Source organism: Myotis nattereri, assembly GCF_964212035.1.
Source record: "Myotis nattereri genome assembly, chromosome: 5".
Classification (NCBI taxonomy): Eukaryota; Metazoa; Chordata; class Mammalia; order Chiroptera; family Vespertilionidae; genus Myotis; species Myotis nattereri.
Window position 1 is genome coordinate 95,565,262 of NC_138080.1, and position 26,089 is coordinate 95,591,350.

General features: G+C 44.0%; 1 protein-coding gene across 3 annotated transcripts in view; it reads right to left on the reverse strand.

The window, feature by feature from the left end:
• Window positions 1-22,207: 22,207 nt before the first annotated feature.
• Window positions 22,208-26,089, reverse strand: part of EBF1 (EBF transcription factor 1) — a gene marked incomplete at its 5' end in the record, with an annotated part of 391,651 nt that continues 387,769 nt past the window's right edge. For all 3 annotated transcript variants that reach the window (XM_081090864.1, XM_081090863.1, XM_081090862.1), the window contains one exon: window positions 22,208-24,247. In XM_081090864.1, the coding sequence (XP_080946990.1) occupies window positions 24,216-24,247 (32 nt within the window). In that variant the 3' untranslated portion in view covers window positions 22,208-24,215. The remainder of the gene's footprint in view (window positions 24,248-26,089) is intronic.

Below are 26,089 nucleotides of genomic sequence, written 5' to 3' on the forward strand. Positions count from 1 at the left end.
AAACTGTACATAAACACTATTTATAAACAAATCCTCATCAAGAGGAGAATGCATAAATAAATCGTGATATGTTCAGACAATGGAATATTCTACAACAAGAATAAATAAACTATATCCAGGCACAATAAATTGGATGCATCATAAGCATGCTGCATGGAAGAAGCTAGACACGAAAGACTATATACTGTATGATTTCATTTAAATAAAATTAAAAACAAGCAAAACCATTCTATACTTTTTGAAGCCATAATCCTACAATTGGAAGAACTGTCAGTTCTGGATATGACTTTACCCCTTCTGATGACTAGAAGAGGGGAAAAGAGGAGTTCTGGAGACAGAAATATTCTGTTTCTTGACCTGGATGCTGAGTGCGTAAGGTTATAATTTCTGAAAATGCATCATGCTATTCGCATACGATGTGTGTGCTTTTCTCTGTGTGCTTACGCATACATACCCTATTCAAAAACCTTTGAATACAAAGAAAAAGGCAAAGAAGAATATCTATAGTCCCAATAACCCCAAATGATTATGGTTAATATTTTAGATTATGCACTTTTACTCAATGACTATACATATCTGAATACATGTATTATTTTCCTGACAAAATATTCTCTGTTTTATAACCTGCTTTTTTTTTTTTGTAGCAGCATGCTACAACCATCTTACCATGTCAATTTATAATATTGCAGGAACACATTCAATCTTGTGACTATAACTTACTTAACCCAGTTCCCTATTGTTGGGCATGATGGTTGTTTCTAGCTTGACCTTTTGTGTGAATTGTTAAAATATGAATCATCATACTCATCTCTATTTTTTTAAAACTTAAGAGCAGAATTGATGGTGAAGAGGAATAAAATTGTGAAGTATTTTTTTAAGCCTTTAGTGCATCATTTAAAATCATCCTCCAAAAATCTTGTACTGAAACTGTATTCCAATCAAATTTTATGGAAGGGCCCATTTCCCCTGCCAAAATTGGGGATTATGATTGTTGTTCATATTTTCCATTTGACTGGGCCAAATAAATTATATCAATTTATTTTTGTAATTTTTATTACTGCAAGAGTTGAACATTGTTAGCATATGTGCAACAGCCGTTTAGACTTCTTATTTGGTGAATTGCATGTTCATGTTCTTGGTATATGTTTAGAATGTCAGCCCTTTGTCCACTTTATAGGTTAAGTATTATTTTCCAGTTTGTCATTTGTTTGTTGATTTCTTTATACCATTTTGGTCATGCAAGCCAAATCATTATGTTTCTATAAAGAGTTTATTTATTACACCTTTAAATTCATCATCTGTCGAATATACCTTGGTGTATGGAGTAAGATAAGAATGTAACTTTTTGTCTTTTAACAAGTAACTATTTCTCCTCATTTATTGAATCATCATTTCTAACGCTGACATATTTTAAGAAGCATTTCCTTTTTACAAGGATTGAGGAAGAGAAGTTTAAAGATAAGATCTTAGCAAACCCTAAAATTCAAAGGAGTAGGTCTGTATGGAGATTTAATGTTGTGTTTAACATACTTGAAACATAACTTTGCTTATCAGCATGCCAAGTTGCATACAAACTCTTGATATGTTTGGGGTATTAACTCTTTTTCTTCCAATATTTACATCAAACTATGTTTCAACTGATGTGTCTTCCTGCTTGATGAATAATGAACTACTGGCAACATTCCTTGGATCAGAGTATAGATAAATTTGAACACGCCAAAGCAAATACAGGAAGTCCTATTGTTTATTTCCTTTCAAAATAGAATGCCAGCCATGTGCCAGGCCATGCTGGGGGCTGGGCATACAGTGGGAAAGGAGGCATATTTCACCCTGCCCTCCCTGAATTTACACTCTAGATGGGCATACTGATATATTGGCTGAGTCCTTTCTATTTTTAGCTATTATTATGTTAGATCAGATATATGAAGTGCATATGTGTACATATGTAGACATATATATGTGACGTACTTACAACAAAGTATACAAACTTCTTAGGATTTGCAACTAATTAACACAGAGCATGATGAAGATGCTGAACATCAAGTAGTCATCAGATTTAGGAGTATATTTGTTTGAGCACAGCCCTGAAAGCAATTATTATATTCACAACTTTCTTAGTTGCAGTCATCAGCTTTTTGTCTCTCATTCAATCTAACTATTGGTCTAGGCCAGTGGTTGGCAAACCGGGGCTCGTGAGCCACATGCGGCTCTTTGGCCCCTTGAGTGTGGCTCTTCCACAAAATACCACGTGCGGGCGCTCATGTACAGTGCGATTGAAACTTCGTGGCCCATGCGCAGAAGTCTGTTTTCGGAAAGGAGATAGACAAAACAAGTATACAAGACGAGTGTGGATGGGAGAGTTGGAAGGGGTCGACCTCATGGAACATACCTCAATCAGATTGAGGACGTTTTTAGCAGAGGCCAGCTTAGGAGTACCCTAATTAAGTTCATAACAATGTACCTATCTATATAGTTTAAGTTTAAAAAAATTGGCTCTCAAAAGAAATTTCAATCATTGTACTGTTGATATTTGGCTCTGTTGACTAATGAGTTTGCCGACCACTGGTCTAGGCCCAACTTCTTTATGGTAAGGTTGGTAATGAAATACAAAGAGAAGGAGGAGATGGTGGTGGGGAAAGGAAAGAACAGAAGGAGGAGGAAGATGAGGGGAAGGAGAGGGAAAAAGGAAACCTCAAGCTAGATATGTATAAAATAGATTTACTAATTCATATAGATAAAAAGTTCACCATGGTCAGACTCTTGGATTCAAATAACACCAGGAATCTATATCCTTGTCCTTTTAGCCCTGTTTTTTTCACCCTTAGCTTTTCTTTCAGACAAGCCCTCCCCAGATAGTAGCAAAGGTGGCTATCACCTGCTCCAGGTTTTAGTCGTCTCGTTTAGCAATGCCCCCTAGAAATAAGAGCACTTCACTCCTGCTAGCTCTGGCAAATGCCCTGTTCATGATTCTCATTGGCCTAACAGAGGTGCTGTGCACATCCTGAACCAATCCCCAGGGCTAGGGAAGAAAGGAGTGCTCCCCATGGCCAGGTCTGGGTCCTCTCCCCACTCCATGGCCTGGGAGTAGAAGTGATGTTGATTCTGTTGACAGCTGTGCTACCAGGAGGAGGGCGTTTGAAGGCAAAGCACATGCCCTAGAAAATCCTGAAGAGTTGAATTGGGTAATCTGACCTCCTGGTCCCCACCCTGCAGGGTACTACCTATAGTAAAAATAAGAAGTGTTCTCCTATAAAAGGATTTTTGAAAGTGACTTCTTATTAGCCCTTCGTTTGGGGGAGAGGCATGCCTTCCACTTCTTTCTCAGGGAGGAACATTGGAAAACTTCTAACTTTGTTTCCTTGCATTTTGTTTTGCCATCTGCCACTGACTGTCACATTTCACAAGTTAAGAAACATGTTATTTCTTTGTTTATTTTGTCAGTCTTTGGTATTCTCTGGAGGGAAATTATATATCTAAGTTTCAGCGGGATAGATTTAATCTGTTTGTCTTGTTATCTCCAGACTCACCTAAATCCTTGTCTTTCACATTCAAAGGTTTTTCCTTTTTCCTCACTTGGTGAGCAAGTGACTCTGTCCCATATTCTGGAAAATTCCGATTTCTAAGCATGTCATGTTAGAAGGAAGCTGCCCTAGAAATGTTCTGTCTTGCTTCCATCTTGTTTGGAAGTTGCTCCATGAATACAGTTATTCAACAATTCTACAGAAGCCATTGGCCTCATGCTGTGGAGTTTTCCATCATTCCAATCCTACTTCACATGCAGGCCTCTTGTTATCCTCCACACATCAAATACCCACCTTCTTACAGCTAAAGTTACCTTATATATGTGTGCCTTGTACATCTGAGGTTTGAGGCAAGTCCTTAAAATATTTCTCTTCCCAGGTTATTTGCCTGATTTTTTGGGTTGTCTTCTGGTCAATAATGGGGATCATTGGGGGCATCCTGCTTATGTTTCAGAAGAGGGAAGAGTGGACCAGCTGGAGGCTTTATTGGGTGAGTCACTGGTGTGTTTTCATGAAGTCATTCGCTTCCCACCACTTAGAGCGTAAGGAAGTTCAGACGCTGTGCTTTAGGCTCATTTAAGGTATCCTTATCTTCAGCTGCCTTGTTATGTATTTGTGGATTATACCCTATATATTGGAAATTCTTCTCAGCCGGCTATATAAAAACATTCTATATAGTTATATGTTGCTTGGCATACATTTCTCATCACTAATAATTACATATATTAAAGTCTCCATAGCTGTCTTCTAATTGTCTGGCGCCACTTCCCCTGTTTCCAAAGCTTCCTTCCCAGTGCACCCTCCATGCAACACTGGTCCTGGGGGCCGCTGATGGGTATTCCCAAAGAGGGGTGGGGCTCCTGGTTCAAATATATATGAAAAAGGACAGATGAAATCAAATGAAGCCTCCATTATGTCAAATGTGTTGTTCTTCTCCAGACCACTCCATGTGTTTCCCACTCTTACGGGGAAAGTGAGGCAGTTCTGACATCTCCTGAAGCCATGGCCCATGGAGTACAGCCTGGGAGGTGCCTTCTGGGAACTGCATTCCTTTGAGTTTGTCTTTATGGTCCCATCTCTCTTCCTTCTGGAAGAGCTATGAACTGCCCCTCCAGGGGTTTTTCAAAAGGCATCGTGCAGGACATTCCTGGAATAAAATTAGAGCCCCCCCGCCCCCGAGTCATAACCTCATAACTGTGCACCAGGAACTTACCTCTTTTGGATCCCACTAAATTCTCCTGGACTTCCTCTAAAAGTATGAACCTCATCTATAAAGGCATACTGGTGGGTAAGATTTTATGGACCTCTAACCCTCACTATCTATAACATTAGATCTAAACTAGTAAACTGCAGTATTTTGACGAAATCTAATTCTTCTTTGTCTCACCTGTAAGTCACAGCCAACTGGAGGGACAAAATCATTCATGAGGTCTACCAGGAATAATTTGGTACCAGTCTCCCTCGTATTGTGGTTAAGGGTGCTTAGAGTATTGTTGTGTTGAGTGAATTCTTAATTCAGCAATTTCTTATTGAGAATAATGTCTTCTATGATCTCAATTGAGATAGGTATTGGGAAAAAGTCAAAAATATATGATATGAATCCTGCCCCCAAGGGGAAGGTAAGACAACGACAAATGAAGGCTTGGTGCACATTATAAGATAGCATATTGTTCAAACTAAACTGAATGTAGAGTAGACTCTCACAAGGGATTAATCCAGCATGGTATTTGAATCCCCCCCCCCCAATATGTCATATATATATATATATATATATATATATATATATATATATATGCCTAAGCAACCATCTGACCGGTAGTATGACACGCACTGACCACCAGGGAGCAGATGCTCAACACAGGAGCTGCTGAGATGTGGTGACTTGGCAGCTGCAGTTCTCAGGTGACCACCAGGAACCAGAGAGGAGGGAGCCCGATTCCAGTGTGCATCACCCGAGAACTGCCCTCTCGCAATCCAGGACCCCTCAGGGGATGTCGGAGAGCTGGTTTTGGCCTGATCCCCTCAGGCCAGGCTGAGGGACCCCACTGGTACACGAATCTGTGCACTGGGTCTCTAATTTTGTCATAAAATGCAGAGATGAGAACAATACTGAGTGAACTCTGAGTAAAAGATTCGCCTCACTCACCAAGTAACAGAGCAGCTCCTTCACAGGAGCCCTGCTGAGCTCCATCCCTGAATCTCTGCCTTGGCCAAATGTCCAGTAAACCTGAATTGGTCATTTCAGTAAATTAGCAGGTGTTTGAACCAGTATGTTAACCCTGTGAATGCCAGCAGTTGACTGCAATCATGCCAATGCATAACTTATGCAGAATAAGTATTAGGAATGGCCTAGAAAAGGAGATGGTCAGTTGGGGGTAGAAGTATCTGGTTTAAATCATGAAAAATTGATTTTTCAAGCAAACTCTGAAATCTGAGTAGAATTGGGAAATCAGAACTAGGATATTCCAGGGGAGGGTTGAAAGGAAATGAGGTAGGTCTGAGTTGTACCCTAGACTGGCTGTGGCCATCGGGAAGGCACTGAGAGTCAATTATAGAAAGTCATCCTCTCGGTTATAGCCCCAATGTCTGCATCACAGCCTCCAGTCAGTACCCTGCCCATAGAGCTGTGAAGCTCACACACTGCACAAGCAGGGCATAGCCAAGGGAGCACAATTCACACAGTTCGCACCACAGTTTGGTGAAATTACTGTCACAACTTTTCTGCAGAGGGCAGTCAAGAATCCACTTGGAACAAAATCAGTGTCTTATAGTCATTTTGTGACCCAGGGAGATACGCATCTCAAAGGATGAGGTGTCACTTCTGATGTTCACAAAGGAGCTCCATGGGCATCGGCAGTCCTTGTTTTGCTGAGCAGTCAGAATCATGGACGCATTGGGAGGGGGCAGTGGCCTAGACTCTCCAGGCTTGTTAAAGAACTTGAGGGGAAGCTAGAGCAGCCTGTTGCCTTTGTGCACAGGTTGAGGATACTCCCGACTTTTGTGTTGTTCCTGAAGAAGATTGGAAGATTGAGCATCTGTGTATTCGGCTGTGCCTAAACCACCTCCATCACACATGAACAAGTATTCTGTACTAGTGGCCCAGTGCACGGATTTGTGCACATTGGAAGGGAATCTGGTGCTGGTGAACCAGATTCAGGGCCAACGGCCCCAGCAGCAAGCTAACCCATGGCCGATTCCTCAAGGAATTGGGCTCCCTCCTCCCTCCTCTTTGGGTCCAGGGTGGGGTGCGGGTGAACCAGATTCAGTGCTGACAGGGTCCCAGCAGCAACCTAACCTACCAGTCAGAGCGTCTGCCCCCTGGTGGTCATTGTGTGTCATAGCTACTGGTCGAACAGTCAAATGGTTGAAGGATCAAATGGTTGCTTAGGCTTTTATATATATAGACTAGAGGCCTGATGCATGAAATTCTTCCATGGCAGGGGGTTGTCCTTTAACCTGGGGGGTGTCTCTCAGCCTGGCCTCTGCCCTCTCGCAATCCAGGGCCCCTCGAGGGATGTCCGACTGCCAGTTTAGGCCTAATCAGGCCTAAACTGGCAGTCGGACATCCCTCTCACAATCTGGGACCCCTCGCTCCTAGTTGCCCACCTGCTCGCTCCTAACCGCCCACCTGCTCGCTCCTTACCACTTGGCTCACCGCTCCTTAGTGCTGCCACAGAGGCGGGAGAAGCTCCCACCACTGCCACTGTGCTCGCCAGCTATGAGCCTGGCTTCTGGCTGAACGGCGCTTCTGCTGTGGGAATGTACTGACCATCTGGGGGCAGCTCCTGCATTGAGCATCTGCTCCCTGGTGGTCAGTGTGCATCATAGCGACTGGTTGTTCTGGTCATTTTGCCATAACGGTCGCTGGGCTTTTATATATATAAATTATCCATTACTCAACAAGTTATACTCAAATGTGCATCTCTTCTTTTATATGTGGCACAACTTCGGCATTCTTCTGTTCTTTGCTTAGATGACATGAAACCTGATGGTGAGAGTGGCTTCTAAAACTCAGCAGTGTCTTGTTGCTTTTATACCTTTCAAGGAGCAATTGCTTGTCAACCAACCCGAGCCATCCAGCAGTGTTCACCATGGCACACTTGTGCACTTGAGGGCCACTGAGCAGGTTCCAGGTCCATTTTCCAAAAGCAGATTCATGAAATGACCAATCTGACAAATTATCAAGTTTTCAAAAACTTTCAAATAGCATACACCAGGTCTAGAAGGGTCACCGGGGCCATCTGTCACAGGCATGTGGCAAAGTTCAGTCTGACCTATGTTGTCCTGTTCTTGGGGTCTCTGAATTTTCAGAATGAAAGCTCCTCTTATATTCTACTAAATTAGGGACAGTGTGCATGCTGTGAGCCCAGGTTTATATAGATGAGAGGGTGAGGTTCTCATCTAAAGCCTTTTTTGTGTTTAATCTACTGCATTTTCATCATCTCTCAATTCAGTGATTTGTTACACTAGCTTGGATTTTGTGTGGAATTCAAATTTCAGAAGTTTCAACCATTCTGACACAAAGGATAGCTATGCCTTTTAAATGCAGTGCTATGTGAATTTACATCCCTTTTCTTTGGTGTTGGTTGTGTGTTGGGGGGCTCGATATGTTCTCCAAATGGTGGCTTTATATGCCTGTTAACTTTTACCAACCTATGACCACTTTCCTAATTGCTTAAATATAAATCTTTGAAAAACAACAAATCCTCAAAGGCTGTAGGAATTGCCTCCTGCAGTATGAATTCTGCAAACTTTATAAGTGGACAGGTTGGGTATTCAGAATTGCTCAGTGAGCACATTGGTCTTTTTCGCATGAAGCCGTTGCCCTGAGAGCTTTCTGGCCTCTGGATCCCAGGACCCCAGGTTCCTGTGGCATCACATGAAAATGGGACCCTTCCCCATCAGGACTCTGCGGTGAGGGACTGGGGGACCCAGCAGGATCGGGATCTGTCACATCTGCAACATGGGCCACTCTCCCTGTTGTCACTGTGGCTCACAGCTCACATCCCCAGCCTCTCGCACAGACCCCTTTCTTCCCTCTGCTTTCCTGTCACTCCTGGCACCATTACTGTCCACGTCCTTCTCAGTCAGAGCCCTTACTTCCACGCCAACGAGCTGATGTGTGATGGTGCTTCCTTCCCGGGAGAGGGAGTCCTCCTGTGACCTTTAAAATTCGTTTTTATTGCCAGGTGTCCAAGAGCTGAGCTTTCTTTTGACTTTTATTTGGTTCTTGTCTACTTGGGAGTTTGCAGCTGTAACCAAGTAGGAGAGGGGTCAGAGTCAGGTGGCCTGTGTGCTCGCTCAGGAATGAATGTGCCTTCGGTTTGGGGGGACAGGGGGAGGAGGGGGAAAGGGGTAGGGGATGGAAGGCTGGAGTCACACTCTCTCACCCAGAATTCTGGCTGCTATGTGGTCACCATGACCATTGTATTCAGATTATCATCTTTCCAAAGCATAAGGAGACAACTCATAATTTCCTGTAAAATTCGATCAAATAATTGCGCCTTTGGCAGCCCAGAACGAGTCTTCAAAGTCTTTCACTTCCATCAGTTTTGAGTTTACAATGAAAATATGGAGGTTGCCGAAACCGGTTTGGCTCAGTGGATAGAGCATCGGCCTGCGGACTGAAAGGTCCCAGGTTCTATTCCAGTCAAGGGCATGTACCTGGGTTGCGGGCACATCCCCAGTGGGAGATGTGCAGGAGGCAGCTGATCCATGTTTCTAACTCTCTCTGTCCCTCTCCCTTCCTCTCTGTAAAAAATCAATAAAATATATTTAAAAAAAAAAGAAAATATGGAAGTTGTTAAAGGGGAGTTTTAATGAATAGGATATTGGATATAGAGATTTGTAATACGCTAATTTTCCTAAAGGTATTGATTCTTTAAGATCTCTGGTTTAGTTTATCTGGGGGGAAGGGTGGTTAGTAGGACAGGATAGGGGTAGAAAGGAAGAAATTCTGATTTCTCCCCAGAGTATAAAGATAGTTTGGCCTATTTGGGTCACATTCATAAAGGCGGTTATTTCGCTGAGTAAATTGCAGCCATCCTTCTGGAAGGCAAACCCGAGTTGAAAGGCATGCCCGCATCCCCTGGGAGAAGCCCCCACGGGGCAGGTCTTAACAGAGAGTTCTTGGCTTTGTTGACCGCGAGCTAATTCCCCTCTCCAGAACCTGAACCTGCCTGACCATCCACAGACCCCTGGGGACCCTCACCCCGGCCTTTCCCTGTGCTTCCCGCAACGCTCAGGGCCCCGCGCCTCCCGACTGGCAGTCTAGGCAGAGTTGCCGGCGTAAATGGCTCGGAGGAAGATGGGGGTGTGATTAGCTCTAAATGAAGTTCTGAACCACTGGTACATGAAATGAAACTCTTTTCTTCCTCTCCTTCTTCCCTCTTCCCCTTTCTTTAACCTGCGCTGCTGAAGTAAGTGGCTCTAATTTACTTTCCCCGAGAAAACAAAGCAAAATAAGAGGAGGGCTGGCAAACAAAAAGAGAGAGCCCTCTGCGAAGCGCAGCCCTTCTGCTCCTGATGAAAGGGAGGCGTTCGCTGCTTTCACGGTGTCAGTGTTAATTTCCAAGCAGTCAAAGCCGCCCCTAATTTACTTACAGAACAGCCTCTCTGCCCAGGAGCCAGGCTGGGGAGGCCGGGTGTCCAGGCTCCAGCTCCGTTTGCTGACAGGCTGATTTCCCACAAGGCCATTTCCACCTGGGCTTCTGTTGTTTCTAGTGCATGTCTGCCTCCCTCCTCCCCCGCCACCGCCTCCCCAATGGCTGCTGAGGGCCCTTCTCATCTCCGGTCTCTCTCATCCCTTCCTCCCTGCAGCCCCAAGGACTCCTGCCAGGGCCTTGTAGTCACTCTGCACTTACCCAGCATCTCCGCTGGCAAAGTCCCAGGAGGCACTGCTTTCTTACTCTTTTCCTTTTTTTTATTTTTGTTTCAAGGACAAGATTCAAAAGCGCCTGCTCCACACAGGTTGTAGGGTGCACCTTCAGATGCGCCTTCAAATAGGGGCTGAGCCATTTGAATATTTGTGTTCCTGGAAAGAAGCCGGTAGAAATTGTCCCCCAAAGCCTATTAAATTCTGCAAAATCTCTCAGCTTTGAGGGCTTCATTATGGAGTCCAATTTGGGGCCGTGGCACCTCTCTGCCAAAGGACTCATCTCCAAAGACGCCTACAATTGAAATTATAGAGCGGCTGGTTTGGCCCCAGCTCCTTGCATATCAAAGGCTGGGAGGGCAGGCAGGCTGCTTCCCCTGAGCACTGGGGGATGCCTGCCACGTGCCAGAACCAGACAGGTAGTAGATTGAGATGTTTAGAGCATATTTTTTCATGCATACACGTGTGTCTGCTTCTCTGCCATTTTCCAGCTCGTCTGCAGGGTGGCATGAGACAGGGTAAGTTATGCTTCAAAGCTAGTGTCCTTGCCCCGTGGGCATGGAGCGGGACATCGGTATCAGCCAGCCCATCTCCCAGATGCCATATTTGCTAAATGGATATGGAATGCGGAGACCAGAGAAGACATCACAGCAGCCACACGACCGGCACCAAATGTTGCCACCTTGGACCTGTGAGGCGTTTAACGAGTAAGCGATGTCCCAGGTAGAATGTTGCCTGGAAAATGTGCCTCAGCCTCGGCATCGTAGGCACAAACCATTTTGTGCACCTTCTTTTGCAGTTGTTTTTCTGGTCTCAGAGATTTTTATTAGTTTGTTTGTGTTGAAAGGTGCTGCGTTTAAAACACCCACTCATTTGCAAACGGAAGGAGCTGGGAGGGAGAGCACAAAGCAGGTCCATTTGGGACCATACAATTATGTCGTGGGGTAATCTGGAAAATTCTAAGGACCCTGAGGCCTAGCCAAGGGAATTTTGTTGTCTTTGGTGGTTGAACAGAGAGTGTAAGAATAAGAAGAGTCTAAGATGTCCTGCGGTTTGCAGCCCCCGGCAATTATGCAATCTCCAGGGAGAAAGAGAGTTTCACTGAGCTAACGGGGTCTGCGTTGCCCTCCTGTGCTCCCCCCCCCACCCCCAACTCCCGCATCTTCTTTATTCAGGCTATTTTCTCCCAGGTCTCTGAGATTTGTTTGCTCACCAGGGAGGTGGGACTCAGCCATTTCTTCCTTCTCACTCCTGAGCGCTCCGTGACCAAAAACTCTCCCCTTTATTTTGAAAGCGGAAACAATGCCATTTCATTGCCTGCATGCATAACTCCGAGATGCCCGAAATGATTTTGCTCAAACTCCCTACCAACTCAGCTTCAGCTGACACTACACAGGGGAAGTTTGGGCCCCGAAGGACAGTTTTTCGGAGGAGTTGGGAGCAGGGAGAGCCCAGCAGAGTGATGAAATGCATCTGATCTGATCGTCACCTGCCCTCTCTCCATCTCCGCTCTCATTCCTTCCTCCCTGTCCCCTGGGGCTGCCTCACTTCCCCTCCTCTCAATCATGTCAGCAGCTCCTCCCTCCCTTGCTTGTCCTCTGGGACGAAGCAAAGACTTTAAACCTGTAAACTGTATAAATTTCCTCCCCAATCACCTTGGAACTGAGTTTACATTGGCTGGAGAGGCTTTGCGGGTGGGGGGAGCTATGTACCCATGCTCTTCTGGAAGAGCCACTGGCGCTGTTGGGGCCACCCTCTGGTGATGCGGGTTAGCGAGCTCTGATGTGCAGATGATCTGAAGACGATCCAGGCTCTCAGATGTGCAGTTATCAGACCCTGCCCTGGTTTTAAACACAGTTTTGGTTTTGGTTCTTCGTCGGTGGAATGGGGTGCATGCAGGTGTGTCAGGTCGGGGTTTCCTGGGCTCGCTTCCCCAAGGGTGCTTTTTAGTGCCAGACGATCAGCAGGATTCCCAGACCTTTGGGAGGTCAGCTCTCTGACCCTCCTATCTTTTCTGAGCTGCTGTGGCCTGTGTGGTCCTCAGATGCAATCCAGGCTGGTTGTTTGGGACTCATCCCTCACCAAACAGCGCTGTCCAAGGGCAGCGATGCGGTTGATGGCCATTGCTCCTGTGGATGCCTGATACGGGCTCTGGCGCCTCACTCATCGGCTTCTCCCCTGCCTGTGCTTCTGGGGCTCCACTTGCTGGTTTCCTCATTTGGCTGGATCTCTCCAGGGTAACGTGATCAATGGCATGAGTTCTCTTGCTGTTCCCACTGCCCACAAATCAAGCTCTTAATAGCCCTATAAAATCATGAGATTCAGGGTAAAAAAGTGATTGCCTTGCTCAGATGCTAATGAGACACATATATCTGAAACAACTGATTAAAGACTGTGGAAAGGAGGTCTCAGAACAACATGCGAGGTGGCTAATTTACAAAAGCAGAGAGCATTTCAGATAACAGGATATCGGGCACCTTTGCTTCAGAGAGGTGTCTCACGCAGCCTGCTTTCCTGTATGCATTTTCACCATGAAATCCTGGGACCCCGATGCAGTGAGGTAAAGCAAGATGGTTGAGTGATTGATTCTCCCATCAGGGTCCTTCTGTCTGCCAGGTTACAGCCACAAACATACGGAGCTGGAGGCCAAGGGTCTCCAATATGTTTCTAGAATGTGTTGCGCAGTTGAAAATAAATAACTCCTAAGTTGTGTGATTACATAATGATAGCCACCCTCACTCACCTGTCTATCAGAGGAGCCCTGTTTGAGGCGGAGCTCCTTTCCCCTGGGCCCATGAAGCGTTCGCTTGGAGTCTTTAAGATTCCTAGCAGCCCTGGGCTAAGTGCACTGGGGTGGAACATAGTCCCATCTTGCTTAGTAATCCATTAGCTAATGGGCGGGAGCCGTCAGTTTTCTATTTATTTCTTAAACTCTGAACGTCCACCTGCTGTGCGTGATACTGCACTTGACAAAAAAGAGTGATAGTTGAAATAAAATAAATATCACGCCTTGCGAGGTCTGATAGGTATTGCTTAAAACACAGTGGGCTTCGTGGAAAGGTAACGGTGAGCCAGCTATTCCAAGTTGACAGGTGGCACCCTGGGCATGAGGAGGCGGACAGAACTCTATGTTATGTTCCAGTCCGGGGTGCTCACTAGTGGAAGGAGAGTTGTTTGAGAATGGTCTTCTAAGCCCCCCCAACACACACACACACACACAATATTTGTTGGCAATATCTACCTGAGTCTCTTGGAAGATGGTCAATACATTGCAGAGTCAACCTCATCAGGGCTCCCTTTTAGTCTTTAGATAAAAATTAAGCCCCTTGCACAAGACCTGACCTGCACAGGGCTCCGCATGGTCAGGGTCTTGCTATCTGGCCTCACCTTTCACCGCTCTTCCCCTTGTTCCAGCCACCCTGATTTTTTTCAAGTCCTTTGTACATGATATTTGCTCCCTCTTTAATGCTCTTTCTTGCCTCAAGATTCTTCAGCTCTCAGCATGAGCACCAGTTTCTCAGGGGAAGTCGGTCTTGATGGCCAAACATAGTCAGGTCTCTAACAGATGCTCTCTTGGTTTCCTGTCTTCCTACATAGCCCTCAGAACAGGTTAATGTACTATATTTAGTCACATAAATATCTGATTAAGGTCGGCCCCTCCCACCATAGGGAAATCTCCTTGAAGGCAAAGACCACTCTGGGTTTGCTCACCGTGGTTTTTCTAGCACCTTGCATAGTGCCTGTTGAACAAATAGAGGAATCAGTTCATTCTTGAAAGATGTCTATGGACAGAAAAAGCAGAAGTACATTGAGGACTATTGGAAATAAAGGTTGGCCTTGCTTGGGTTTTATTCCTCATAGATGATGTTTACTACCTGGTGACTAGTTTTAACCTCATCAAATTCCAACATTATCTCTAATTATGAGTTTGCCCTATATAGACCACCTTATGGACAATGAAAACACTTGGAGATGGGTATACTGGAATTAGCAGTGTGGTCCCCTTGCTCATCACAGTTCAGGCAAGGAGGCTTTCTGCCCCTGGGTTACTTGCTTTCCTGAGTCATTATACTGAGGAATTGATCTTACTTGCTGACTTTGAAATCACTAAATTAGAGCCCATATTGGCATTCCCAATGTGTTGTAACTATCTCAGATAAAAAAAATGCTGTTTACACTAATGTTATCAGTATTTTGATGATACAGTATAGTTAGCTATTAAGAAGTAGAAAGGACTTGAAATAATTTTATTTTTTAAAATCAAGAATGTCCATCATAATGTTGCATATAATATAAAAAATATGAAAAGACCTAATATCTATCAGTTTTAGATCAGTTTAATATATTATTATCATGTATCTATTAATCTATATACACACATATAATGGAATCACAATTTCTAATACTGACAGAGTAGCTAGGCATTGAAATGATAACTCCTTATGTGGCTTATTAACATTATCTTCCTGGATACCTTTTAAGATAAATAGTCTTACTATCACTTCTTTTTCATAGATGAGGAACTGTGAATTATAAAATTAGAGCTTCTTGTTTTAAAGTCATTTTCTGTATATACTGATTATTGGGCTAATACACTATTCTATCTGTATGTCTTAAATAAATGGCCTTCAAGGTCCAATAGGGACCCTTTGTCCTCATACAAGGTTAGTGAGCAGTTTATTTTCAGCTGGAGATAGTTACATTCCATGCTACATGGCCATCATGAGAATTTAACAAATTTCTATGAAGTTAATAGAATATTACCTAACATGAGAGAAGACCCCAATAAGGGAATGACAGTTGCCATTGATATCATCTCCCTGTTTATTTTTACCTGCACCTTCTAGATTTACTTTTGGGTTCAATAAAGCAAATCAGCCTTTTTCTGGACCTGAGGGTGTGCCATAAAGCCCTGGGCTGGTGGAGGAAAAGATGAGAGGCTCAATGCTGGCCTTTCAGTCAAGCACTCTAGCTGTGGTGGTCGCTGAAGCATGAATGTGGGGCAGACATGTTTACCTTGGGATGGTAAAGAGCAATATTAGGGATCCCTGACCTTTGCAACTGCTTTTAGAGGATTGAACAGATGCTGAGAAGGACCCTAGAGTTTCATACTATAAACTCATGGAGCAGGTAGGGATAAGGGGGACGGAGGGAAAAGGGCTACCCAGCAGGGAACTGGAATCACCAGATTAATGGCCCTGCTTGGAGAGCTACCAATGATCCTAAGATAGAGACAAAGGAAATGATAATAGAAGGCAGAGAAAAGGAGATGTCTGAAGGAGGGGAAGAATTGAGAAGGAGCAGTGCTCTATGAGAAATTGAATGACACCAGGCATCCAGTCTTTGGTGACCAGCTGCCTCCTTCTGGAATGCCCTGTCCACTCCTCTCTACTCGCTGAGCTCACTCCTGCTCCTCCTGGTCCACGCGGTGTTCTGCCAAACACAAACAGATTGATGCATCTTGCTCTCTGTGCTCATAGCTCCCTATTCTTGTCTCTCAAAACACAACAGGTCAAACGTTAACAAGGATGTATGCATAAACTCTTCTCTCCCATATCCCGCAAAGGGAGTCCTATTTAACCAGCCCAGTAACTTCCCTACCCCCAACACTGCGGAGTTTTCTTGCTGTAAAAAAGATTTGGTTCAAAATCATGCAATAAGAGAGCTGGGAAAGAGAGGGGGTCAAAAGAAAAATCATGCAAACTCAGAATAGACTTTTTTGTCAGATGGATTGGGGCCTCTGAGTAAGGTGAGAAATAAGAAACAGAGTAAAGAGAATTGTAATAGGTATTGCTGTGGACTTTATTGATTGATTTCAGAGAGGAAGGGTCAGGGAGAGAGAGCTAGAAACATCATTGATGAGAGAATCATTGATCCTGCCTCCTGCATTCCCCCAACTAGGTATTGAGCCCGCAACCTGGGCATGTGCCCTTGACTGGAATAGAACCTGGGACGCTTCAGTCCGCAGGCCAATGCTCTATCCACTGAGCCAAACCAGATAGGACTACTGTGGAATTTAGATTTAAATTATTTCTAAGAGCCTCTAAGGCAGTGGTTCTCAACCTGTGGGTCGCGACCCCTGAAAATACATCCTGCATATCAGATATTTACATTATGATTCATAACAGTAGCAAAATTACAGTTATGAAGTAGCAACGAAAATAATTTTATGGTTGGGGGTCACCACAACATGAGGAACTGTATTAAAGGATTGCAGAATTAGGAAGGTTGAGAACCACTGCAAGGGATTTGAATAAGGAATCCAGTTGGGTGTTGAAATAAGCTTGAATGTGTGCAGAGATATACTCTCAGATATACTAGGGTTACAGTAGCATTGATCTCAGTGTGAAATTATGTTTGTGTGATGGTTTGATTCATGTACGTGTCCTCCTCAGGCACTAGTGAGGGAAGGAAATGGGTCTATTTAAGACACAATCTAATCCCAGCTTTTAGCACAGTGCTCAATGCAAAGGAAGTCCTTGGTAAGAATATTATCTTGAAGAAACAAATGTGTTAGAGAAGACACCACACTTGCCTGATTCTAACTCATCTCTCCTTGCTCCCCTCATTCTATGGCGACTACTGTCCTAGCAAAATCCCACCCAAATCTATGTTATTGAGAGAACAGACTTCAAGGAGACTCCCTCTTTGTTGCTGACATGTTGTCAATCTTTTGTGGAGCACCAGGTTATGCTCCTTATAGCATAACCCCCTGGGCAAGACACTTCCTGCTGAAAGCCAGCTTCCAGGCCCATGGTTAGAACTCTCGGGGCTCTGAACTCTCCTTCTTAATATAGAATGTGGAAGTTCTACAATCAGTGGGAAAGAAGTATGCTAAGTAGATAAAAATCAGTCCCACTGTAGTATAACTCTCCAGAGAAAAGAGATAAAACCGCTTGATGCTTAAGTTAAGAAAAAAAATAAAATATTTCCAGTTCCGGAAACTGCATTTCATTCCTGATGTAAATATAGAAGCCTTTGGCGGGAGGGAAGGGAGGCGAGGGAGTGGAGGAAGGGACTTCGCCATTGAGCTTCACAGCTTCATAACAGTCCGAGGAATCAATCAGTCAGGAAACTGAGTTTATTTTATCTTTTTTCTTTCCCTCCATCCCCATGTTGTACACAAATTCTGGTGGTTCTGACCCCTGAATCTCTCTTTTAATTGAGATTGAGATATCACTGGCATGTAACATTGTGTAAGTTTAAGGCGTACAGCATGTTAATTTATGACTTGCAATGTGATGGCCACCGTAGCATTAGCTAACACCTCTATCAAGTCACACAATCACCATTTCGTTTGTTGGTGAGAACACTGAAGACCTCCTCTCTTAGCAACTTTGAACTGTATAATACCGTGTGGTTGACTAGAATCACAGTGTGGAATATCTCTAATTCTATCTGCTTTCCTCCTGTTCATTCTCCTGGTTCAAGCTGTGTGTTCATTCCTTGCCTGCCTGGACCATTGTGATGGCCTCCATTTCCCCTCTGCCTCTCTCCAATTCATCCTCTGTGCTGCTACCAGGATGATCTAAAATGTACATTTGATCCCTTATTTGCAATGTTCAAGACTCCTCACTACTCCTCACTACAGTAAACATCTATTGTGATATGGATAACAAGAGAACAGGAATGAAGAGAATGAGACAGCCACGTGACCCTTTAGAACAGGGGTGGGGAACCTTTTTCTGCCGAGGGCCATTTGGGTATTTATAACATCATTTGCAGGACATACAAAATTATCAACTTAAACATTAGCCTGCTCTATTTGGTCAAACGTTGAATTAACTCACCCCTAATGCCTTGGCAGGGCCAGAGTAAATGATTTTCGGGCCTTATCTGGCCCGTGGGCTGGACATTCCCCACCCCTGCTTTAGAGGGGACTTGCTGTATATAAAAGGGAGCAGAAAACGATGGGCAGATTGAAAGCAAAGTGAGGTCAAATAGTTTTTAAGATGATATATTTGTATGCTAATCAGAAAGTAATACTGAGGAAGGAGAAATTGATGATGTTGGGGAGAGAGGATAATTCCAGAAGCAACAGTCTTGAGAATGTGAGTGGTTGGAAGGGCAGCATGGCCCTGAGCAGGGAGTGTTGGAAAGCGTGCACTTACCTGGCAGCCTGCTTAAAAGGAACTCGCTCATGAGGGCCTTTCTGCGAGGCCAGAGGAGATTAAAAGAAACAAAACCGATCTACACATTTTGCATTGAATGTGGCTACTGCCCATTGCAGAGAAGAGGGAATTCTTTCACGATTACCTAGTCCAGTGGTTGGCAAACTGCGGCCCCTTGAGTGTGGCTCTTCCACAAAATACCACGTGCGGGCGCGCACGTACAGTGCGATTGAAACTTCGTGGCCACACTCAAAGGGCCAAAGAGCCGCATGTGGCTTGCGAGCCGCGGTTTGCCGACCACGGACCTAGTCCATCTTCCCATAGAATCCATTCTCTTCCTTTCCACTGATGTTAGTGGTGGTTTCTCATACCACCAGCTCCAGAGGCATCGGCCGTGGCCTTCCACACCCTGCTTTCCCTGGGGCCGCTGGGAGAACTCCTGTTCACAGCACCCGGCGTGCCCTTCTGTGCAGCGTTCCTGGATCTCCATGGATGGGACCTATGGCCGTGACCTTCAGATCAGGCTGTGTAAACATCTCTCTGAGGAACTTGTGTTTCGGCCAGAAGTCCCAAACTGACATTCTAGAGCTCATGGACCTTGTTTGCTCAATGCAGTGTTTTGAAAGTGCTATTTTTGGATTAGATGACAACATTTAAAAAATGAAAATTTCACATTAAAAAAAATCCAGAACCCAACAATATATCTGGCATTCTTAAAATATGAAAGAGGGGCACCCCTGGGCCCACATTCCCATGTGGAGTGAGGTGCCTTGTGTCAGTTTTTACCCTGACAGCCCGCCCCCCCCCCCCCCCCCCCCCGTTTAACCAGCATAGCTGCTGTGGACAGATAGGGGGCTCTGAGTGTACAAGCTGGGCCTTAGACCCAACAGGCGGAAATTATGACTGGTCTCCCTAGTGCATCCTAGCATCTAGCACAGTGCCAAGCACACGTGTGTACTCCACCCACACAGACTTTCTGTACTTGAGGGCACCATATCCATGCCCCAAGCTCAGGTCCTTACACCTGCCCTCATTCCCTCTGCCTTAGGTGCCCCTCCCACCTGGTTACCTCATTCTTCACATCTTGGCTCAAAGGTCACATCTCTGGAAACCTTCCCCAACCCTTCAGGCCAAGTCAGATCCCACTGTCATTGACTTTTAGAGCACGCTGGACTTTTTCTCCATGGCCATTGTTGGTTTGTTAGAACAGATGTGTGTGGTTGCATAGTGTCTGCTTGCCCCACTCAACTGTAAGGTCCATGAGGACAGGACCAGTGTCTCTGCGCCCACTATGGAGTCCACCAGGCCTCGCCTGTTGCCAGGTACATAGGAAACCTTCAAAGTGAATGAATGAATGAATGAATGAATGCTTTCAAGAAATAGGCCTTAAGGAAAGCAGAAGCCAGTCTGTAGAGGTGTGGTTGTCTTTTTTATTCCGAGGCGTGCCTGTCTCACTCTAACCATTCTAGACAACTTTATTTGACTATACATTTGTCTTGTTTGAGATGGTGAGCGTCCTGAGGGCAGATGCCTCTTGTTCATTTTTTTTTAATCTTCTGTATCTAATACAGGGACCTGCATTTAATATAGAATTCCAAATATGTATAATGACCAAACTAATCAACGTAGATTCCCTTTTGAAGAAAAGGGTGGCAGCTTCTCTACTTATTAAGTGAATTGGTTACACTTTGTCATCATCTCACATTGGGCTCCATTCCAAAGCAAATGTGCATCCACGATGCCCAGCACAAATAACCATGATGGTGGCCCCGTGACACCCTGTTAGCTCTGCCCGCCCAGGGTCTGTTGGTCTATGGCCTATTTGCTGAGTTCTCCAGACATTTTATAAGCGTCATTAACCTTATCATGTCCAACAACTGCAAAGCAGGAAAAGCATTGAATGTGCAATTGGGAAGACTTATGATCATGATGAAATTTAAAGCAAAACAGTTTTACAGGATTGTGGACCTATCGGTTGTTTGTGGCATGTTCGACTCCACAAAGATTTGGTTTCACCCAACAGGGAACGTGTCTCACCCACATGGGATTTAAAACTGTGGCTCATGCAGGTTCTGAGTTCGCACACGCCTCCTCATCAATGAGCCAGGGCACATAATTAATTGGGCAAAAGGCTCACAGGGATTAATTAGCAGCTGTATGTGAAGAGTATGGTTCAGACTTGTAGCACGGAGGATGGTGTTCTAGAATGACTAGGTGTTGGATTCACAGCTCAGTCACAGCAGGGGTTCTCATTGCTTGCCTGTTGAAATTTGGGGGGCTCTGGGCACCTCTGTGGGCCAGCAAGGGCACATGTGCATCCAGCTGCTGCCAGCAGAGGGCAGCAGTACGCTGTGCGTGTTCAATTTGCATCCCAGATTAGCAAATCCCCAAGGATTTACAAGGAAAGAAAGTGGGTGTCCCAGGACTACCCTAATTTCTTCTCTCTGGGTGTCAACACTGATCTGAACAATTGCAAACACAGACCTTTTACATTATGTTGGACTTTGGCTCATCTGAAATATTGAAATGAATACACAACTAGGAGCTGCCATCACAGACAGGAAGTAACTTTAATTAAATATTGTGAAAGTTGAAAAGTTTTTACAGCTTGAATTTTTGCAAAAAAAAAAAAAATTATAACAATCTCTACAGTAGTTAGGTTCGCTAACAATTGAACTGTACAGTGTGTGTCTATTCAAAAAGTTTGATAAGAAGGTGAAAGGTTAGTAGATTTAGAGATGACTTCGTTAAGCTGCATTCTAGTACAATGTGAGGCCAGGGCATGTTATGCAATCCAGTCATCCAGAAGCTGTATTTTTCCCCCAAAACTGAAATCTTAGTTCTCTATTTCATCTTCTTAAAGCCATATTCTGTATTTAGGGGAACATCGTTTACTTGTAAAAGTTTTGTGTAGGAGAAAGAGGGTCAGAGGGCCAGCACGTCTTTTCATCTAATCAATATAAATAGAGGCAACGAGACACAAATTAAACATATTTTAAAGGCTCTTTGGACTTTCAAGAGAAGTTCTAACCACTACACATGGCTGACAGATGGGTGGCGTTTGTTGTCGGGGTCTGAGCCGGACACCTCACCGGCCGACTGTCCCCTCACAAACAGTTAAGGGGCTCACCAGACAAAATATGGCTTTAAATTGTACACTTCTTCAGGCCAGCGCTTACCACACGAATTCAGATAGCCTTTCCGAGTACCGAGAAGCAATGCGTCCACCTTGCTTACATTTTCCAGTTTTATTATTATTATTAATCATCATTATTATTTCTCACCATGAAAAATCAGCTTTCCTCCCCTCCTCCCTTCCCTCCCGCAACTCCCCTCCCTCACCCACCCCAACCCATAAAAATCGCACTCTGATAGTCTAGTGAAAACCATTGCAAAATCCATATGGGGGCATGCACAGTTGCAGCATTGTTGTAAATTTCTTGCTCTACTAGAAAAAGTTACATTGTCTTAAGGTAACAAAACAGTTCTTTTGTGCTTTTCGATTTCTTTGTCTTTTTTTTTTCTTTTTCTTTTTTCTTATAATGTTAGTGATGACTGACAGTTCTGGTGCACACTTACAATGTACAAGTGAAATGGATATGATTTGCATTGTTAAGGCATCCAATCTGCTGGTTTATATTTATGTGAAAGACAGAGGAAATATACAAGCAGACTTAAGAAAGAATGTTCATTGATTTCTATGAAGTTTCTCCCCCGAATTTAATGCACAAAATGCGTCACTCCAGAGGGAGAGGTTCCATGCATATTAATAGAGTAAAACAGCATTAGGGGTGTGTGTTTTTGTAAGCTTCCAAAGCAAAGGATACATTTTTTTAAAATCTACAGCACTAAATGCTACAAGAATAATATGCTACTTTTTTTTTTGCCATATATTGGAAAAAACTTCTTAACTTACAAATAATACAAAAATAGACAATGGCTTTGGGGTGGAAATTTAAAAAAATTGAAGCATGGTTTAAAACAATACTAAAAATAACTATAAATGAAATGTTTAAAAATCACATTGGAACAGCTAATACAACTGTAGGTGACCAAACAAATACGCACTTTTTCACATAGCAAACATACACAATAAAATAAGTTGGGCGTGGGAGGAAAAGGAAGAAGGGGAAAGCAATGTACAAATTCCAAAGATAAATACATTATTTATATGGATATTTTACAAAATCCCCTTTGAAACAGAAAGCCTCTTCATTAACTTCGCAAGTATGTGCAAGCTAAAGGTAGTGAGCTTCTTTTTCCTTTGCAAAATAGGCGGTAAAATCTTTTTGTGATATTGAAAAACTGTCTTAAGACATTAAAATGTATAAATAGAACAACAACTTTGGCAAAAAATCACAAAAAAAATCTACAGTATTTATAACTACATACAAAAACACAACCGCAAAGAAAAAAAAAAAGTATCAGGCAAATGCATCCTCATAGCTTCGCTGCATCTTTGCTATCAATTCTTATTTTTAAGAACACTTCCCAGATAATGAGAGCAAAAAATTGCCGTAGAACAGAAAGCGATGTTTGGGAGGTCTCCACCTACTTCTCCTTTCTCCTAGAGTCCTCATCCTCTTAATTTCAAAGCACTTACCTATCCTTTTAACCTACTATGTTACCAGTGGGTAGGGCCACTGGGAGAGGCCCTGTCATGGGAAATGCCTGCCATCTTGCCCTTGTCAGCTTTGGGAGGCCTGGTGGGAAGTCCCCTTTAGGATGAGTAAACTTTTACCTTGTAAGTGGCGGGGGTGTAAGAGGATATTTTGGCTTGATAACTGGAGGCATAATGTGGAATTCTGTGCCTGGACCCTGTTCCATAAAGATTCGAAGGAGGTTCTCACACAGTCCGTGTGCCACCAAGCTCTCAAGAGGCCATCGGCTTCCGACGAAGTTGACATAATTAAAAGTGAGAATGATCTCAGGTTTAAATCTGCAGTTTTTTTAACAATCTGTCTTAGAGGCACTGGATTTTTGTGTTGAAGGGAAACGTGTGATCACGTGACGGTCACTTTTTGACTCCAGGCTGCATTTATTTACACAGTTACTTAAGACAACGATACGGAAAGAGAGAAATAAGCTTGCACTGCTAAGGGGTGGCATGTTAAGTTAGATACTGAAAATGCACTGTCTGAGCTAACTACCATTTGATATGCTTTAAGGCGCAAAAGCCGACTCTTAGTTTTCTAAAAAATCTAACTGGCATTCCTATTCTGTCCCATACAAGCTTTTTTTTAATTTTCTTTTTTCTTTTTTTCTTTTTTTAACTTTTTTGTAAATATCACCACTTCATTCTCCCTTTACACGGCTTTAAAAACATCATAAATTAAAACATGGGGTCTTATTTATAGTGTCCCTTGTATACAGCTTTACGGTTTATAAAAGACCAATGACTGCAGAGTTAAGCTTAAAAAAAAGAAAGAAAGAAAGAAAAGAAAAAGAGGATTTGCTTTTATCAACACAGAATAAATATATCCCCCAAACATCTGGGAGGTACAACTTGAACCAACACCCTGCACTCACAGATCCCTTCCAACTTCAGTATTTGCAAGGTCGGTGATATTGTTTGTTTAAAAATCTGCAGTTATTGTGACTCCTCTGAAAAAGGCCTGAGTTAAAAGTTCCACTCTGGGACTTGTATCAGATTACTCTCTGTAGCAGAATCCAACCTCTTCATTAATAAAATTCTTCAAGGCAATTCTTTCACATGGGAGGAACAATCATGCCAGATATCGCTGTGGAAAGAGAAGACAAAAGTCAGTGGTTTTGCCTCCAAACTTCTCACCCAGAAAAACAACAACAACAACAACAACAAAAACCACCCCCACACCACTATGTTGGTTGACTATTCACCACAAAAGTGCTCTTCTCTTCCCAGGAATGAGTTTTTGTATGGAATATACAGGTACTTGATTAAGAACGATAACTACTATGCCAGCCTGGGTATGTGTCTTGAACAGAACAGAAGACTCTAAACACCCCTCCAAGTCTGATTTCCATTTTAAAACATCGCTGGGAAGGGGCATCGTTTGAATACTGCTGGGGAAGTCAGAGCCCCAAACCTTGCAGAACAGTGAGGTTTTTCGATTTGTCACTCTTTTCTCTCTCTTTCACTTGCAGAATCTAGAATGAAAACCTGGTCCGTCCCAACTTCCAGCACTTTCCACAAAACACCATGGGTGTCTTTGTGCTCTGTTAGCTCCCAGACTGAGGCCAGCGCCAGCAACCCAAGCACCTTCATGCTGTCCTCACGCTGGAGAGGCAGCGGCAGCTGTCATGGGCCTTGTCCATGGGCCAGTGAAGCTGGGAGACCGCATGGAGGAGGAGGAGGAGGAGGAGGAGGAGGAGGAGGAGGAGGAGGAAACAGGTATGCATGAAACTCCAGAATGTCTCCTATACCACCGCTTCACCCAGGCTTCTAGAATGGTCTGCACCTGCCCCTAGAGAACTGTAGCCTTAGAAAGCTGGGGTGAGATCCTGGGAAAAGGAAAGGCTGTCAGGGTCATCAAAAATCTCTCCCAGCATTCAGTTAGGAGGCCACAGGGAGTGTTTAGAAGAGCAGGGAATCCCATAGACCGGCTTTCTACCTCGGGGCTCCCTGCTTGCTGAGTGTGGTCCCCTGAGGTATCTTCTCGTCCTCAGCTAGAAAATGCAGCTCGTCGTTTGCCAGGGCTGTGATACTGCCCAGCTTGTTGAAGATTTAAGTAAAACTACATATGGGAAGTGCCTGGCCCCTGGTTCAGCTCCTAGGCAAGCTCTCACAGGGATTAGCTGCTACTTTTTCTAACCCATCCCTTCTGTGTGACTGAGCTGTGTGATCTTGGGTTAGTAGTTTAACTTCTCTGGGCTGATTCCTCTGATATCAAATAGTCACCCTGCCACCCAGCACGCTTCACATGATGGGTGTGAGAAATACAGGGATGTGTCTGAAACATAATTAGTAAGGGTGGCAGCTCTGAAACATGTGGAGATAAGAGCAATTTTTTCATTAGAAGCAAGGGGTGGCCATCATTGCCTCTCAATGGTGGCTTAGCGTGCGGTCAAGCAGAGAAAGTCATTGCTTTTTTTTTTTTTATTGGCAATTCTACATTTAAATTAATGTTCTTGTCAGTGATGACTGCATCTAGGAAGTGACCCTTTTCATTTCCCAAATCTCATGCCTAGAGGAATGTGCCATTAAAAAACACACTGAACTCCAATTAACACAAGCTCTGCAGTAGATACACAGAGGGAGGGGAGCCCTGTTGGGGGGAAGGCAGGGAAGGCACACACACCCGGTGCCTCCCCACCCCCACCCCTGACATTTTAGATTCAATTAAGAAATAAGTATTTTGCCAAACACTTTTTCCGTTAATTTTTAAACCCATCTGTATTCACAAGGAAATTTAATCCACATGTTTCTGATTCATTTACACGTAAATCATCCAAATGTTGTTTTGCAAGAGCCAGTTTGCAGTCCAAAAGCTCCTGGAGCCTTTTTCTTAAGCCCTCAAAAGCCATTTTTCTTAGAAACAGGAAGTGCCTCTTGCCAAATGCAGACCAACTTAAACCCCCAAAGAGTTGGGATCGGTTGGAAA